This window comes from Cheilinus undulatus, linkage group 7, assembly GCF_018320785.1.
Source record: "Cheilinus undulatus linkage group 7, ASM1832078v1, whole genome shotgun sequence".
Taxonomy (NCBI): domain Eukaryota; kingdom Metazoa; phylum Chordata; class Actinopteri; order Labriformes; family Labridae; genus Cheilinus; species Cheilinus undulatus.
In genome coordinates, this window is record NC_054871.1 from 52,809,537 (window position 1) to 52,827,901 (window position 18,365).

General features: G+C 41.6%; 1 protein-coding gene across 1 annotated transcript; it reads left to right on the plus strand.

The window, feature by feature from the left end:
- The first annotated feature begins 188 nt into the window (after positions 1–188).
- On the plus strand, positions 189–9,526 carry si:dkeyp-117h8.4 (uncharacterized protein LOC572032 homolog). Its single transcript, XM_041790722.1, has 9 exons — positions 189–381; positions 487–550; positions 991–1,046; positions 4,111–4,144; positions 4,232–4,257; positions 4,743–4,836; positions 4,928–6,877; positions 6,978–7,017; positions 9,288–9,526. The coding sequence occupies exons 1-9, from the start codon at positions 304–306 to the stop codon at positions 9,298–9,300; spliced, it is 2,355 nt and encodes a 784-aa protein (XP_041646656.1). The 5' UTR covers positions 189–303; the 3' UTR covers positions 9,301–9,526.
- Positions 9,527–18,365: the final 8,839 nt, after the last annotated feature.

The following is an 18,365-nucleotide window of genomic DNA, read 5'->3' on the forward strand; positions in this document are numbered from 1 at the left end:
TCGTTTGCAATTGACGCATCATAGACCATATTAAACCAGTGTCATTTTATTACTAACACGTGTGTACTACGCTGGCACGATAGATCAAAGTTAAGATTTTTAATTAGGCATGTGTTTTGATTGAAAACCTCAAGAGAAGCCTATTTTCCCAGCTCCCATGAAGGTAACGACGTACCCAGTCCAATCATCTGCCTCCGTCGTGTTCCATTGAAATTTGAACTCAGTAGCGCCTTTTATTTTAGCCTGCTAAATTACAGGTTTGTTATTGCCGAGCAGCATACAGAAAAATACTTCTTTGTGAGCATGGATGACCAGTTTTTGAAAAAGCTGTCCGAAAATGAATTCAACTACAAAAAATCCCTGGATCGAATCATAGAAAAGGTATGTAATTGAAGCTGATGTTACCGTTAGCGTGAAGCTAACCGTCGAGCTCAAAGTTAACGTCGGAAACATGCGTTTGCTGACTTCTCTATTTGTTTTTAACAGTATTCAAAGCTCCAGTACTGTGACGAAGACCTTGTGGTGGACCTGGAAACAGTAAAACCCAAAAGTAAGACAACTGCGAAGATGTTTATAGGTTTCACAGGGAAGTTCAACACAATGTACCTAAGGACTACAAATAGGAATCTGACGTCCCAGTTCAGTGTACAAACAGGAGAATGTATTTGATTTAGTAGCTAGTCTCTTTTGCTCCGGAAAAAATGAGGATCAAAAAATTAAAAACACGATTAAATAACTATTTTCTTGGTCAATTTTTAATTCATTTGACGTAATAATAATAGACGATCTTTGATTTTTAAACGTATTTTTATCGCTTTCTATGCTTTTGATGCAATCTTTGTTTTTCACTGACTTTACCCTGAGAAAATGTGGATACCCTTTCTGCGTTTTGCTGACAGTCTGTGATTTCTCTCCATTCAGTGTTTTCAGGTTGTTAACATGTTGATCCTATCATGCTCCTTCTCTGTTTTCTATGACTGCTCAATGAAGCTCTTGATAACTACATGCGGCGTGCCCAAGCAGTGCTGAACGAGTTGGACTCAAAGGTATTACTGCATTACTTTGGACATCATCTGTTGCCTTATGGCACAGAAATACACAAAACCAAGATTTGTACCTTCAATGCCATAAGGGTAAAATCAAACAATTTAATGCCTGCTTCTATGCAAAGGCAACAACTGCACTAGTCCAAGGCAGCCAATATCGGCAAATTTCATGTTTTTATTTAAGAAAATAGCAAAGAGACTTGTGCGCACTGACAAAATTGTAAATATTTGTACAATCAACACTCAGATAAAAAATACACTGTTGCACTCAGGATGTTCCTCACCAAAAATAACAGCATACATAATAATAATTTTAAAGTACTACACATTTTAAAAATCCATATTTTTTGCATAATGTTTATAATCAAGATCAGACCTGATCATTACCAGTTGTTGATTAATTTTCAGAGGTTTAACCCTTTCAGTGCTGGTTTCAATGCAAACCCCTGATGTTTCCAATGTGAAAATAACAAAAAATTAAATATTTTTCTTAAACTTCATGCTGTTTGAATTTCCTTGAAGGGGATTATCACAGCTCTGATTATGTTCAACACAACTTTTATTTAAACGCATTGTCTTTTGGATATTTTATTTATTTATTTTAATTCTAAGATTTAAATTAATTTTTACACTCACGGTGTAAGTGGCAAAAAACAGACGTTGTGTATAAAAGGTAATAAAATAGCACACATTTTAAATAAAATCCACTTTTTTACATGCATTTTCTAGCCAAAGTCAGACCTGATCATGAATATCAATTATTGATTTATATTTAGAAATGTAAGCGTTTCAGTGCCAGCTTAAGTGCCAAAAGTCCTGACATTTGTAAAAAAAAAAAAAAAAAACCTATATACCTATATAACCTATTCTATATACTACATGCAAACAATATTTCCTGAAGGGGATTATGATGATCATGTTAATAATGAGCAACAGCTTTGATTTTTATGCACTTTTTTTTTTTTTGAGATTTTATTAATTTGTTACTGAAGAGCTCCTTTAGGAAACCAGGAATTCCTCCGTGCCAAATATAGAAAGACAGCGGACATTTGGTGATGAACAGGAGAAACTGCACATTTGAAACAGTGACTCCAGAATGAAAGCCTAATCTCATACAATGCATGTTTTTTCACCACAATGGCTGGAGGATAAAAAAAAAATGTACTTTTAATGTGTTTTATGGGACATTTTTCTTCACCAACAGCCTGAGGGTATACAGAAGGTCTACAGAGCTAATTATTGACCTTTAAGGGTTCTGATATTAAAATGTCAAAATTCAGTTGTAAAAAAATTGGACCCTCCAAAATTTATGTTGTTAGCATTGATACTGTCAGCATAATAATAATTAAAAAAGAAAACAAAAAAGAGACAGAATGGCCTCAGCACCCTCTAAGGCAGGGGTCATCAACTACATTTGTACAAGGGCCAGCTTTTTTCTTGAAAGATGCTGAAGGTGCCAGACTTCATAAAAAAAAAACAAAAATTTGAAAAATATTTTGATGCCTTTGGCAGTGAGATCTGTCCAAATTGCCTAAACTGCAGCTGCCATGGGGGGGGGGGGGTATTTTGGCCACATATTTCTGGGGCTGGCATGTTGTCCGCAACTGGGTTTGATGCTAAAATGCTGTTTTGTGATTGGTGGGAACAATGGGCAGGAAACCGGTCTATTGTTGTGGTTCTCTAGAAGGAATAATTGAACTCTCAAGAATGCCTGAACTGGAAAGCTGACATGGTAAACATCAGCTTTAATCAAGAATGGACTAATGAGCATATGTTTTATAGGGCCTGTGTCCACTAAAAAATTCAAAATCAGTGTAGACCAGCGTTCTGAGAGCTCAGTGCCCTGGGTGGAGAAAGCGCCTTCAGCATCAGCTGTTTTTGTCGCCGTGTTCAAAGTGCTCTCGGGTGAAAATCGTTCAACTTTTGGAACAGCGCTGTGCTCTTCAGTGTTGCTTCTCCCTTACTTGCCAATCAAAACCAAGAAGGGGGTGGGACCTCAGACAATAGCAGAAGAGAAACCGATCGGGCTTGTCTTTCTTTGTCTTGGTAGTTTTCAGGTCTGCAGCTGCTGCCTAACCTTGCAAAGCAGATGGATACGACCGGGTCTTTGTTTTAAACTGGCAAATCCATCTTGCAAAGCTCCCATCTGAACCGTCTGGGCCTGGTTAGACAGTAACAGGACCAATCAGCTACTAGGGGCAGCACTTTCAGGTGCAGCAGAGTCGTGACATAAAATAGCAGCAGCAAGAGCTGGTGCAGTCATGGCAGAAGAGATTAGCGTGGATGCTGCTAAAGCGCCAGTTTTGTCAGAACTTGAGGACGTTTCTTGGTTAAAAGAAGAACAAAGAACAGCAGCGAGTTGTTTTCTTGTCAAAAACGACAAAAGTTGAGTGCTTACATATCTATAGTCACCATGTTTCACGTTATTCCTCAGTAGCTGCGCACGTGCAGCTTGCTAGCAGCTACATGACGTGTTTTGTTGCTCTGATTGGCCCGTAGAGATGTGACGGACAGAACGTTCACCCATTCATACCCCGAGGATTTTTCAAAGTCTCTGCCTTTTCTCAAACATTTCCTATTGAAGCTTTCCCAGATGGATGTGTGAAACACATCCATCTGGCGTGTCAGGTTCGCTGCTGCCTGTATCAGGACACGATTCCTTTCCATTGTCTGTATGTTTTCTGTGTGATGTCTCCTACAAATACTTCAATATGAAGCACACAGAGTTATTTTAAAACAACCATACAGATTTCCCAAGGGAAGCAGGACCCATTTTTTGTAACGTAGCAACATTATGTCCTGTAGAGAAGCACTCTAGACTTCAGGTCCTTATTCAGTAATTATAACTGACAGATGGATTTCTGTAAAATGGATCCAACAACTAAGCCAGTGTTTTAAAGCTATAGGTATAAAAAAAACACACACAAAATACCACAACATATTTTTCCTCTACACAAAAGTATTGGGGGGAAAAAAACCTTTTTCAGTAACCCATAAACCCTTAATGAACTCATACTATACTGTAGTAATACTTTTACAATACAAATACTTTTCCTCTCCTCAGACCCTGGACGAGCTGAGAGCAGAGTCAGGGAGAGGTAAGAAAAAACTCAAACCTTTCAAATGTAAAGTTAAGGAATAGTTGATTAGTTTATCTGATAATTTTCATATTTCCTCCACAACAGCACATGAAACTACTAGAGACTCTCAGGTAAGAGTTCTGGTTTTGTATCAACAACACCAAACTATTTTCAACCTCCAAAGGTGGGGGCAAATGTGTTCTTCCAGCACGCTTGTGCTCTCAGCGTGTTTCCACGTTTTTTTTTACAGCATAACTGCTGTCAAAGAATCAGGAAATTACATCTTACTGCTTTGTGTTGGTGCTTTTTCTGTCTACTATCTCTTCCTGGATTGCCCACCACTGCATGCTCCTCTCTCTCACTTCCTCAAATGAGAGTTCATCCACCAACTGACCTGAGGCTGTCAGCCCTGTTTTTAAGAGAGATTTATTTCTCTGCTGTGCCCCCACCTTATAAAATAAATGTTAGCCTTTTAAACCTCTGGTAGATTTCTTTGCTCACTCATTAAAAACAGATTGAATCATTTTAAAACTAGCGTTGAAAAGGATCTTATCGTCAACAATTATAAAAACATAAACTGTTCCATCCTGATCTTAATTCTGGTTTGTATCAACAGTTAGACTTAACACAGCCATGTGGTAGATCTGATGAGCTCTGCGCTTCTGGAGTTGCCAGTGTGGCCACTTCACATTTATCTGTGGAAGACAATGGTGAGAGCAACAATGAAAAAGATCAACTTTAAACACAGCATAACAGTTCTTGAATTTAATGTTGTGATATTTCCTTTCTGCCTTATTTCAGATGAAGTCTCTGCAGCAGAGGTCTCTGCATCTGAGATCTCTGCAGCAGAGTTGTCTAAAAGTGACGTGACTCGACTGACTGAGAGCTCATTGGAGGTGGAGCAGCAGCCGGAGGATCAGGACGAGGAGCTGGAGATGACTCTGAGGAAGCATGACAGCCTGATGGAGCTGTACCCGAGCATGATCAGCCGGATTGAGCGAGCCTGGCACCGACAGCACGTCTCTGAGGCTGCTGACTCGGTGCTGAGGAGGTACCGCCGCTGGAGACAGCAGCCCAACAGAAGTTTCAGTCTCAACAACTCCTTCACTTTCACTCAGAAACACAAGAAGAAGAACACAGAGACGAGCAGCGAGAAGAACCGTGATCGACCGGTGAAGAGCCACTTCATGGAAGCTAAACCTTCACCTCAGTTGTCTATACAGACGTTAACAACCAAACCTGAATGGCAGGCGCAGTCACCAGGGAGGGAGAGGAGCGCACTAATGAGGGAGAAGTGCCCACCCATCTTAGTCATTGACCTCTCTGGTCCTCCTGAAACCTTTAACCCAAAAGAGACCTCACTGAATCAGACATTCACAGTGTCTCCTGATGAGCCCCAGCAAGAAGAACAGCCTTCTGTGTACCCCATTAGTCCTCCAAAACCTTCCTATCTAGCTCCAAAAGCATCCTTGGATCTGTCGCTTAGGTCAAAAAGGCTCTTGAATGCTGCTCTTTCTCCGCAGATAGATGGATATCATGAGTATACATCACAAAGCACAGCTGCTAAAGAGAGACAAGACATCTATGGCTCTCCGGTGAGGCGGAGCCCATTAAAACCACACATTGTGAGCAACTGTAGATCACCAAACACCTTCTCTCAGAGCCCAAGAGCTTTTTATATAGAAAGTTTCTCCAGGGAACCAATGAGATCCAGACCGGGGTTCACATCTCTGTCAGCTCCTAAACAAAAAGCAACTCTGCCCATGAGGATGTACAGCGCTCAGGATCGTGACAATTCCCTCCAACCTTCGCCACGCTCAGCATCAGCAGCAGAATCTTGCCACAGGCTGCGACGTCATCTTTCCCTCGACTCCTCCCTACCTTTCTCTCAAATCTCCCACTCCCCAAAGAAGCTGGATGAGGATTTTATAAAACTGTACCATAAGTTTGTCTGTCAGAACAAATCCTCTTTCTTGAAAGGGCCGCCATGTCGTTTCTGTGCTCGGAGCTCTGAAGCAACCAGGAGTCACTCCTCCTCAGCTCTGGCTGCCCTCGCCTTGTCGCCGCATCGTTCTGTCCTGAGGAAACGCCACAGGGAGTTGAGCTTGGATTGTTTCCCACAGTCCAAACGCATCAGGGATGCGTACTGCTCTTCTTCTCCTGGATCCAAGCGCTACAGGTCAGAGATGCTGAGGCGCCGTCTCACACCACTGGAATCAGAGCAGGCTCATGACTCCTACAGCCCAGGTAAACACGGACTGGGTCATGACTCCTCCTACAGCCCAGGTAAACATGGACTGGGTCATGACTCCTCCTACAGCCCAGGCAAACATGGACTGGGTCATGACTCCTCCTACAGCCCAGGTAAACACAGGCTGGGTCATGACTCCTCCTACAGCCCAGGTAAACATGGACTGGGTCATGACTCCTCCTACAGCCCAGGTAAACATGGACTGGGTCATGACTCCTCCTACAGCCCCGGTAAACACAGGCTGGGTCATGACTCCTCCTACAGCCCAGGTAAACATGGACTGGGTCATGACTCCTCCTACAGCCCAGGTAAACACAGGCTGGGTCATGACTCCTCCTACAGCCCAGGTAAACATGGACTGGGTCATGACTCCTCCTACAGCCCCGGTAAACACAGTGTGTTGCAGAGGTTCAGAAGCCAGCAGCAGTCAGTGGGGCATCACCAGGATGTCTGGATGATTCAGAGCCACCACAGAGCTGTCGCTGAGTTCTCAGGACATGGTGAGACTTCTCTTTAACGCCATAAATTATTATTTGCAAGTTTGTCGTGTTCAAGGTTTTTAAAGAAAGTTGTCCTTCATTATTCTGCTTGATTCTGCAGGAAGTTCATTTGAAAGACGTGCTGCCAGTGTCTCCCCCAGGTCAGTATGAAGAATTTATTTTCACAATTATAAAGGGTTCTTTTGGTACAGAGAATTCCAATTCCAATGATGAAGCCTAAAAAGCTAAACAAAACTAGTGGAGGAAAATACACAACAATGATTATTCAAATAAACTTAGCACAAAAGGTAAGGAAATTTGTGTTTGGTAGATTATTTCTTTGTTGTAACAATGCTTCTTGGCAATAAATTTTATACAGTTAGAAAGCCTGTTTATTTCCCTTTTAAATGTGGCCACATTTGTAAGGAACATGCATTTGTGGGACGAGCAGCAGAGCTGAGTATGTGGGTTGCGCCCATGAAAAATTTGCAAAATCTTTGCCAATCGCATATTTCAGGTTAAAGAAACATTACTCCAGTGTTAATTAGACTGACTATGACTACTGACTCCCTTAATTCTCAGAGGAAGACCAAGAATAGCTAAAGATAGATTTACTCTGATGAAAATTAAGTTTAGTTCTCACGAAGACTTAAATGTTGGTGCTGGGCTGTTGGACATGAAAAAGTCTGTTATTTTTCCACTGTGCACATAAAGTAGATCTGTATTTTGTGTATTTAAAATCAAAGTATTGACAGTGAATTAAATGAGTGTTTGCATTTGTTAATTTTACATTTTAGCTCATTAGATTATTACAAAGAAAATAACCGTCTCAACTAGAAGTGACGTTTTGATGAAAGCAAAACTAGACTAAAACTATGAAGTAGTGCTGGACGATTAATCAAAATCACGATTATTTGAACTTTTCAACTCGATCACAATTGATGAATGATTATTCAACCCCCAACCTCTGCCTCTGTTCTGTACTAATTAGTAGAATTTAAAACAAATAACAAAATGGAGCATAATTAATGGGTATTTATTTAAACAACTGAAATCAAAGCACACAATGAAACTGATGTTCTTGTGTTTGAAATACGTGTGACCATGGAATAGACTGGGTGGATCTGGCACCGTGGAGTTCCTGGAGCAGATTCAGCAGCGATCGTATAAAAAGTAGAAGAGAAATCTCTCGTGTTCACATTGCAGAGTTGGTTGAGTTTTGGCAGACTGGATGGGATGATGTCACATGACTAGTACTTTTGGGTTTCCAGCAGGTTACATACTTTGTGACACTTAGCTGCCTATCCCGCGACTACACAGCTAGTAGTCCATTTTTGAAGGGTCTGGTGCATGAGTAGAGATATTACAATGGAAAAAAATTTAAATAACTGACAGGTCAGGTTTTTGTCGGTTAGAGGCTCTAAATGTTATAGATTTTTTTTTTTTATTGCCCAGCTCTACTAACCTTGAAAAGCAGATGGATACGCCCATTTCCGCGTTTCTCACTGGCAAATCCATCTTGCAAAGCTCCCATCTGAACCGTTTGGGCCTGGTGACAGTGATAGGACCAGTCAGCGACGAGGGGCAGTACTTTAAGACACGGCGGAGTCGTGATGTAAGCAAGCAGCAACAAGAGGCTGGTGCTGTTATGGCAGAAGAGATTAGCATGGATGCTGCTAAAGCACCAGTTTTATCAGAACTTGACAACATTTCTTTGTTAAACGAAGAACTAAGAAGAGCAGTGAGTTTTCTTTTCAAAAACGACAAAAGTCGAGTACTGACATGTCTATAGTCACCTTGATTCACAACATGCAGTTCTCTGTGGAGTTTAGTTTAGATGTGACAGACGTAACGTTCATCCCGTCACCCTCTGAGTTTTTTTTTCAAAGGCTCTGCCCTTTCCCAAACGCCGTCTATGAGTGGTTTACCAGATGGATGACTGAAACACATCCATCAGGTGTGCCAGGTTACAGCTCTACTATAAAGGTTAAAAATCACTAAAATGTGACTAAAAACAATGAATCTAAAGATTGTTAATTTAAGCATTAAATTAAGAAATTATTCACTTTATTGCACCCTCTGATTTGAAAATTGCAGGAGGCCACATATTGCAATGTAATCCAAATTTCTACTAACTGCTCAGCCTCAGTTGTAGCTACGATAGTCTTTAAATGCACGAGGCAGGTCTAAAAATGTCTGACATTTAATGTCAGATTTTCTGTATAAAGCCGAGTGTTACATGTTTATCTCTGTGCAGTGACATTAATACCTCTTTGTTTCTAAACTGATCAAAAATAAGGTGGAGAAAACATTTCTGATCAGTTATTGGGCTTTAATTTACTATTCTTCTGAAACCAGTTGCTGATGTCATGAACCATATGTCCATATTTCTGCATTCTATGGTTTAATGCCCGTCTTGTCTTGTCTGCAGAGAGTGGTGGTGAGAAAGAATGGAGGCTGTCTCAGCAAAGCTGGAAAACTGTCTCATGTGGCTGATGCTGTTGTTTCAGCGAGAGCAGAGTGCGCTCAGGAAGCTCACTGTTCCCTGTTTTTTAATGATCCGTTTGCTTTCTGCCATTGTTTTAAAATTTTGTATGTTCACTCACATCATTTACTGTTTGTTTTCAAAGCTAAATACAGCTTCATGTTTCTGTAAATACCTATTTTAATAAAAATAAATGCCAAGTATTAAATGCATTTAAAAAAAAAAAAAAGACTAGAACTCTTTGTTCTTATTGCAGTTCTTCTGTTTATTTTTTAACATTCATGTGATGTTCAAAGCCAAAGTATGCAACAGTCAGATCCAAAACATTAGAGTAACATGGTTAATCTTAGAAAAAGAAGTAAAAAAGGAAAAGTGATCAGGAAAATAACGACAGCTTTACTTTTTGGTCTCTAGCCTTGTCCGATTTTCTGACAGGGTAAACTAATGCTCGGCTTGCTCAGTGTTACAGTGTGAAAACTATTCCATGGACTTCATGAAAAATACATTTACAGCAGAAAAAACAGCATCAGAGCTGAGTGGTCCATCATACGTACATATAAACAGATTCCTACACAGCTGGAGGTCATTAAAGGCAACAGTTGAGGATGTGAGCAGGATATATTAGCCCTTGAACAAAACCTGTACTCATGTCTTTCACATATCTAGTTTCCCAGGTTTTTAATGAAATGTCGGAGTTCTCCTCTTCCAGTCAACAGAAAACATTTATCACATGCATCAGCTGATATCTATAGTTGAATGTTGCCGTGGTTACCACTCCAGCTCCACTGGGTATTTCCCGGTCAGGCAGGCGGTGCAGTGTCCCACCCTCCTACTGGACGTGTTGCTTGAGCTGATCATCTTGTCTTTCTCCTGAAGAGAGCTGATTCCCTGCTGCACCGCTGACACCAGACCCTCCACGGTCAGATACTGAACGCTGTCGGCACCTACGAGACAGTTTCATTTGTTTACTAGGGACTGAACAAACTGGCTGATGGCGTGCTCACACCAGGCCCTGCAGGAACATGATCACACCCTCTCCAGTTCTTCACTGGCCTGAGTGCAGTTACCCATCATACATCTTCACAGTAATACAGCCAGGGCCAGACAAACATGCAGCCCATCACCATTTAGCTAAAATCAGCCATAGCAAGTGATCAAAATATTTAAAAGCATCTCTTTCCAGCAAAAAACCTGAAGAATATCCACCCCAAATAGCCAACTTTACTTCATCAGATCTTAGAAGAACATCAGAACTCAAACTCTTTGCCCCCTCATATTTGAACACGTCTCTTGGCCAGGGTGAACTCAGAACAAAAAATAGGTGCTCACTACTGGTGACATCCATTCTCCTGGTACTAATCAGACATTTGTATTTATTAAATGTTATATTACCACAGTAATCCATCAACTGACTGTTTCATTACGTCTACAGAATCTATCTAATAGTTTGATATGAAGACATTTTAAGGCTCTTGGTTTGGGCTCAGACTGCACTCTTAGGACCAGAGATCCTCCTTAAGGACTTGGATGATCAGAATCTAGTCCGATGCTATTTTTTCACTTTTGCTATTTTATTTACATTCTAAATATACATCTTAGTAATTGAAAATAGTTTTAGACTCCTGTAATGACTATATTCAGGCTCTGTGAAGCAAGAGGCCTCAAACAATTGCTTAAGGGTAAACACATAATAGACATCATCACAGGGAACCTGACTGCAGATTTACTGACTTTGTGGCTTATTTTGAGTTGTTTTGGGAAGAAGCAGCCCTCTAACACTTCTGGATTTCTCTGTTGTGTAAAGCAGTACAAAATTAGCTCCTATTATAGATCTTATCTGCATTGCACCATCACCCTATTAAAATAATGGCCTAAGTCATATTTTCAAGTTTTTGGGAAAACACAAAAAACTTAACCAAATGCAGAGCATATGATATTTACTAATCATTTCAAACAAAAAGGCCTTGACAGTGGATGACTGTTGACATACATAGAACGTTGTGTGTCAATTATGTAACATTAAAGAATAAAGTGACTTAGGCCAATTTTCTAACACTATAGTGTGACTTAGGCAACTTTAAACCTGGCTTAAACTGCCCTTTCATTCGATAGTGCAAACTCAAAACTGAAATTACCCTGAGTTAAATTACACAAATGTCAGGTAAATCAAATTGGTCTGGAGGCAGTCCCTTTCCTCACTTCTACAGGTCTTCTTTGCTGGGTTTTTATTGAACCTAACCCATTTCCAACATCCAGTTTTGACAACTTTTTGAAACCTGACTATTAACTGTCCTTTAATTCCATAAAGCAAACTCAAAAAGTAAATAACTCTAACCTAAACTGAACGAATATCAGGTAAATCAAATGCTGAGGAGGCATGTCCCTCTCCTCACTTGTCCAGCTCTTCTTTGCTGGGTTTTTGTACCTATCCCAGTTCTATTTATTTTATCCCTTGAATCTTCATTCTCGGTCATCTTGATTTGCCTATGTGGCAAATTGTCAGAGAAGTGATGACACTCGACGGGCATCACATGTTTCATGGACTGAAGGTCCTGGAACTTCCTCTCTTTGATTGGCAGAGCATGCTGGAACACTCTGATCCATGCCATCGGCTCACTTGGCACCTGTACCCTCTGTGGCAGTGCATCCCACTCAGGGTTCTCAGAGAAGGATAGCTTGTACTGGACCTTGCCATCAGGGCTAAATTGAAGAGCCCGCAAATCATGTACAGTTGGGTCTCCTGCTTTTTTGCCTGGTCTGATACTTGAGAAGTAAGATCCATTGTCATGATTTCATCATGTTTGACCACCTTCACTTGGTAGGGTTTTGGTTTGAGTCTTGCAGTCTGGAGGATGATCGTGTAGTCTCTCGGGGTGATGATGTCCACTGTCATTTTGCGCTCGATGGTACTGTGCATGCTGTCGCATTCCATTTGTGTGTGCCCAGCGACAAGGTACTTTTGTGTTGTAAGAACCCCATGTTTTCTGGAGAGCTCAGAATATGTGTTTGCCACACTTACATGCCGGTTCTGATAACCGCAGCCGTCACTCCATACTACTATCTCCTTGATTTCAGGATTTTCTTTGATCACTCTTTCAAAATGGCGGTACTGAAGGTGTGCGAAAACATCGCTGCTGAGGTCCCCCTCTGACTCATCCCAGATGTAGCAGTGCCCTTCCTTTGAATGCAAATCGAAGAGGGTAAAGTTGTGGACCTGCAGTTTTGTTTTGTAATACAGGCAGCTGGCTTGGGTTTTTGGACACCGCAGCACAAGTCCATACAGATTTCTCTTTGTTTGCAGACTCCTTGTCACGGGATTTCTCTTGCCTTGCTTCATCTTTCTTGTTCACATGAGCATCATATTTAGCTCTACTGATATTCCCATGCTTGAATGACACACAAACATCACACTGATCCTTTCTCAGAATGAATACAGAATATTTTTTGTCATGGAACACATTTCTGAAGAGGTACTCACTCACAGCCCTCATTCCAGCAGTAGCGGCTGCCTGTTGGTATTCCCAGTGTAGCCGAGCGATGGTTGTGCCTGGGTATAGGAACTTCTTGTCTTTGTAGGTCGCTATGTTTCTGCAGTAGTGTGAATCAACAGTAGGCAGCTCCTTCAACCAGTCCTTAAGAAAATCAGTGACATTGATTTCCACTTTTGCATGCTTGCCACTTTTTGGTCCAGATTTGGTTGACGGGGCTGCTGCGTGTTTGTCAGGGTCTTCGTCAGGATCTTTGTCAGAGTCTTCGTTCAGCCAGTGTGTGATGGTTCTTTCAGGGAGACCAAGTGTAGATGCAAAAAGTGCCTTGCACACTTTAAGACTTGTTCCATCCTGGAGTTTCAGCTGGTAGCTAAATGATGAATTGCGCCTTGATCCCTCAGCAACTTTCTTTTGCTTAATGGCAACCTTTGTGACCAGAGTGGTAACATATAACTTTCGTTCTTCCCATGTTTCCATTGACCACACTCTCTCAAATATCCACTGCCTCTGCTCTTCTGTAATGGCTTGGTAGCCTCGAGTCTTGATTCTTTGACAGAACTTCAAATCGCAGGGAGGACCCAGAGCCTTCGCAGTCATTTCTTTGCCACCTTTGGACTTGTATGGCATTCCTTTGAGACATTTTCCCTTGGATTCATTTTGCTTCCATGTACCTGGGCTGAGGTGTTTCTGTCGTTTTCTTTTGACCACATTGTTTTCTTCAACATCCTCACCATGCTGCTCTGGTGTTGCTGCCCCCACGGCTTGGCTGTCTTCATTTTCAGGGGCAGATGACTCATCAGAGGATGGGTTATAGTCTGGATCTCTGATATTATCATCTGTGTCCTCGTCAGTGGGAGTGTTTAAGCTATTGTCTGCTCCAACTGAAAGAGGGTTTGACTTGATACATGCATCTCAGTCTCTTCAACGATGGGCTCAATTTCAAGGATGATATCATTTTCAGTGGATAAGGTGTCAGAATAGTCAAATACTTCTCCTACCAAAAAGCAAAAACATTTCTTTAATTTTAAAACTTTGACGGGTATTATTGCCTTGTGCTCACTTATATTTTGCTATGTTACAGAAAGAAGTGGGCTAGGAATAGGTAGCTAGCTAGAAGTAGCTAGCTTTGTAATTAAACTATAACTTGTGAAATTTAGATATTTAGACAACATTATAGCTTAGCCTTTATAATGGCAAAACCTTATCACTCACCAGTAGAAACTGATTCAAGAATCATGTTTAGAGCTTCTTCTGCACTATAGATTCTGTTGCTTTTTGAAGAAGCCGCCATCACGAAAGCTTGTTAAATTGCCCAAGTCAGACATTTTATCCTAAAGAATCAAAAATGTTGACTTAGGCAAAAAAATAAAATGGCCTAAGTCACCCTCTTGACACAGGCCATTGACCTATAGGGCATAAAGAGCATGATCCTTTCAACTAAGGATTTAGGCGATTTTACCAGAGATGGCCAGCATTATCAAGAGATGATTTAGGCCAAAAACTCATTTTTGTCAAAAAATGACTTAGGCCATTATTTGAATAGGGTGATGATACATAAATATGCACATTTCTGGTCCATCCTAGAACTCCACAGTCTTATTTATGAATACGGTCAATGTTTACAGTCGATAGAAAATGTGTAAATGTTACACCTGCAGATACAGACGTGCCAATAATACTGTGCATCCATAATTCTGGGAGCACTTGCAGCACAAATCTGAGACGGTCATAACTTAAAACTGCTTTTCTCTCTGTAAATATGTGAAATTTATCCATGAATTAAAGACAAGGTATACAAGTTAAAACACATTATAGAAAGCAGTTTATCTTGAGAAGACTCAGTTAAAAATTAAATTAAAGTGACCAACAGAGGTGTGCAGAGCTCAGTGGTCTGGATTCAATATCAATATTTGGTACCAATAATTCAGGCACCAAAATCATGATGATTTTGATGATGCAGGACTCTCCAAGGTTTTTTCTGCTAGAGAGAGCCCAAATATTTTTGTACCTACAAGTCAGTAGGATCCTAAAATATACAGTATTCCTCTTTAAATGCCATTATTTTTTTTTATTTTGGATATTTTTTCTTACCAATGTGTCCTGCAATGTCCTGGAACTCAGGTTTGTTGGCAATGAGCTCCTCCTTGGTTGGAATATTGATCCCCATGTAGCACGGGAACCTGATTGGTGGAGAGGCCACCCTGATATGGACCTGTCAAGATAAAAAGCAATCAATACTTTACCTTTTCATCTTACTACTATACCTGATGGCCTGTCTGTCTGTTTTGATTTGTACGCCACACCGTTGCTGTGGTCGTCCTTCAAACCTCTCAGAAGACTTCATAGGTGTACTGGTTTGAAACTGGTGCCATAAAAAAATAAATACAGTACTGTGCAGAAGTTTTAGGCATGTAGAGCGCTAAACGGTTCTTCACAGGTCCTGATGTTCCACAACTCCGGGCTGAAGAGAGGAGGGAGGGCGGTCAGAGTCAGTGTCGACACATTTGACATGTGCGTGTGTCGCTCAGCAGCCAAAGTCAAGCTTGACAGCATTTTTTTTGTCCAGGCCTTTGCACCCCTGGTAATACGCCCAGCAACCCAAACATGCCTAAAACTTCTGCACAGTACTGTATGTCCAGATCTTCTATAAAATCTTAAAATGCTGCACTGAGACATTGTCCAATTCTGATAAAACTGCTGCGGTGGCTAAGTCCAAGCTAATCACTCTACTAGCGGCCATTATATACAACAACTAACCCTTTCCCCATAACTCTCACAAACTCGTGCTGAAGCAGGTGGGCAGAAGAGCAAAAGCATCTTTAACACCATGACAAGATTTTAGTGTTCTTATTTTTTATTTCATAGAGAAACTTGGTCCAGTTAAAGTAAAACTGATGCTATGCTAAAGCTACATCCGAGCGCTGGAGGAATGCATTACAAACTGCTTTGTGTACAATTAAACCCCGCCCATAGCGCAACTCTGTACAGCTCTGAAAGTAGAGTCACTCACTCAGTCACATACAGACCCATGTCTAGGACAACAGAACGCCATAGATGTCATAGCAACTTATATGCAACACATGCTGCTGTCTTTTTTATGTCAAAGTTAAAGTAGCTTCTTTTAGGCTTATTTACAGGATGTTTAAAGGTAAACAGTAGGGCCGGACCATGATAAAAAACTGACAACATGAAGCTACAGTGTAAAAACTGATGATCTGACACACCTCTGTGGCTCCAGCCTCCTTCAGTAGTTTGATGATGGGGGCAATGGTGTTTCCTCTGACAATGGAGTCGTCAATCAGAACCACCCGTTTCCCTGCAAAGTTGTCTGTCAATGCTCCAAACTTCTTGGCGACTCCCAGCTGTCTCAGGCGGGTGTTGGGTTGGATAAACGTTCTCCCAACGTAGCGGTTCTTACAGAGAACCTCAATATATGGCAGACCGGACTGTGAGAGGAAGAAGAAGACAGCATGTGAGGACAAAGGACCGTCAGGAGGAAGGGCAGGTTTTTGGAAATCAGACAGACTGACCTGCTGAGCATAACCAAGAGCAGCTGGAGTCGCCGACTCTGGTACGGTGCTGACCACGTCCGCGTCTGTCGGAGCCTCGATGGCTAACTGTCGACCACAGCGCTGCCGGACAGTGTACACCATCTGCCCTGCAGCACGGAAGAAGACACAATAACCAGCATGCAGCACATTTCATTACAAGAACAGAGGAGGATAAAGGAGGAATCTAGCTTTTTTAAGATTTATTTTTGGTTCTTTATCGTAGGTAGAGTCAGAAATCAGGGAGAGAGAGGAATGACATGCAGGACAGTAGCCACAGACCAGAGCCAGACCCGGTCCGCCCACTTCAAGAACAGCAGTCCCAACACTTGGCATGGATATTACCACTAGGCTACCAGTGCCCCAGAACTTTTAGTTTTTTCAAAATGGGCTTTCAAAATAGTTCAGGGCCTTGATGATTGGAGTGGAACAAACTATAGATCAGTTTAATAAAAGTCCAAACCTTCGAAAATGGAGTCTGGTCGGGCAAAGTAAACATATTCAAAGATGCAGAATGCAGGAAGGTCTCCTTCAGGGCGAGGGACGATGCTCAGAGTCTTCACCCCATGTTTGGATATCTGAACGATCTCTCCAGGTAGGACCTCTCTGTAATACCTGAGAACAAACAGTAAAGATTATCAAACAGTATCGTTCATTAAAAGCGTTGAAAGATACCGTGACTGGCAGTATAACTGACTTTGCTCCGATGGACTGGAAGCTGCAGGACTCTGATGAGACCACCCAGCCCTCTGCATCCTCTTCTCCTGATCCTGAAAAACATGGACAAATAATCATCTTAATGACAGCGCTTTCTCTGTCAGCAGCACATTTGGATCTTTAAGGTCAAACAAACCCGAGCTGTGCAGTTTGGAGATGGGAACCAGCTGTCCGATGCAGAGAGGACGGTTTCCATAGGGGTCTCTGACTGCGTAGATGACGTCTTTATACATCACCAGCAGGGAGTACGAGGTGGGGGTCTCCATCATGAGGTTCTTTATTCTACAGCACAAAATAAGATGAAATATAAACATGTAGGGAGAAAACGATCTTTATGTTGCATTGAATCACAGATCTTACCTGGCGACCCAGTCTGGAGCATCCAGCTCCTCCATGGGCGGAGTCAGAGCGAGAAGCTGAGTGATGAGTTCGCTGTCTGAGCCGGTGGAGAGGCCGACACCGTGACGCATCACCTGCATGTTTGCAATCATTGATTCAGGTCATCGAAGGGGTTAGGAATGAGGAGTTAAAGGTGTGTTCGAAAAATTTAACACTGATAATTCAGGATTAAATTAGAAAGTGTGTAAAGATGTCGAAGAACTGCAGCCCTCCTGGGCTTTATGGAAAAGCAGCGAGATAGAAGCCTCTCCTCAATGCAAAACACAAGAAAGCCTGATTGGAATTTGAAAAATACTCTCTCTGAGCTCTGCAGCTCTGCAGCTCCTCTGACCTCATGGCTTGGTTTTTGCTCTGATAACATTGTCAGCTGTGAGGCCTTCTATAGAGAGGTGTGAGCCTTTCTAAACCATGCCCAATCGGTTTAATTTTCTACAGATAGACTCCAACCAAAGAGTAGAAACATCTCAGCAAAGATCAGAGAAATGGAGGAACCTAAAACTGTTGTTGAAATGGGTCTGAATACTTAATTCAATGTGATATTCCAGGTTTTTATTCTTAATAAAGGTGCAAACATTTCTAAAATTTGTTTCCACTTTGTTATGATGGGGTACTGAGTGTAGATTAGTGAGAATAAAAAAGAATTTGAATGGTTTTAGCATCAGGCTGAAGATGAGAAAATTAAATAAGTGAAGAGGGTCTGAACACTTTCTGAAAGAACTGTATAAAGAGGTAAAACCCCGTTTCATTCATTCACTCCCAGCTTTACATCCTACTCTGCCCCCTTCCCTGCACTGTGCTCTTCTTCACCTTCTTCCTCAGAGCATAGGCGTTCACCAGCTCTCCATTGTGCGCCACAGCGATCTTCCCGTGCA

Coding starts and splice junctions, on each gene's coding strand:
- si:dkeyp-117h8.4 (XM_041790722.1), top strand. CDS start 304: ATGGATGACCAGTTTTTGAAAAAGCTGTCCGAAAATGAATTCAACTAC. Junction 382..486: donor TGGATCGAATCATAGAAAAG/GTATGTAATTGA, acceptor TGTTTTTAACAG/TATTCAAAGCTCCAGTACTG. Junction 6,878..6,977: donor CGCTGAGTTCTCAGGACATG/GTGAGACTTCTC, acceptor TTGATTCTGCAG/GAAGTTCATTTGAAAGACGT.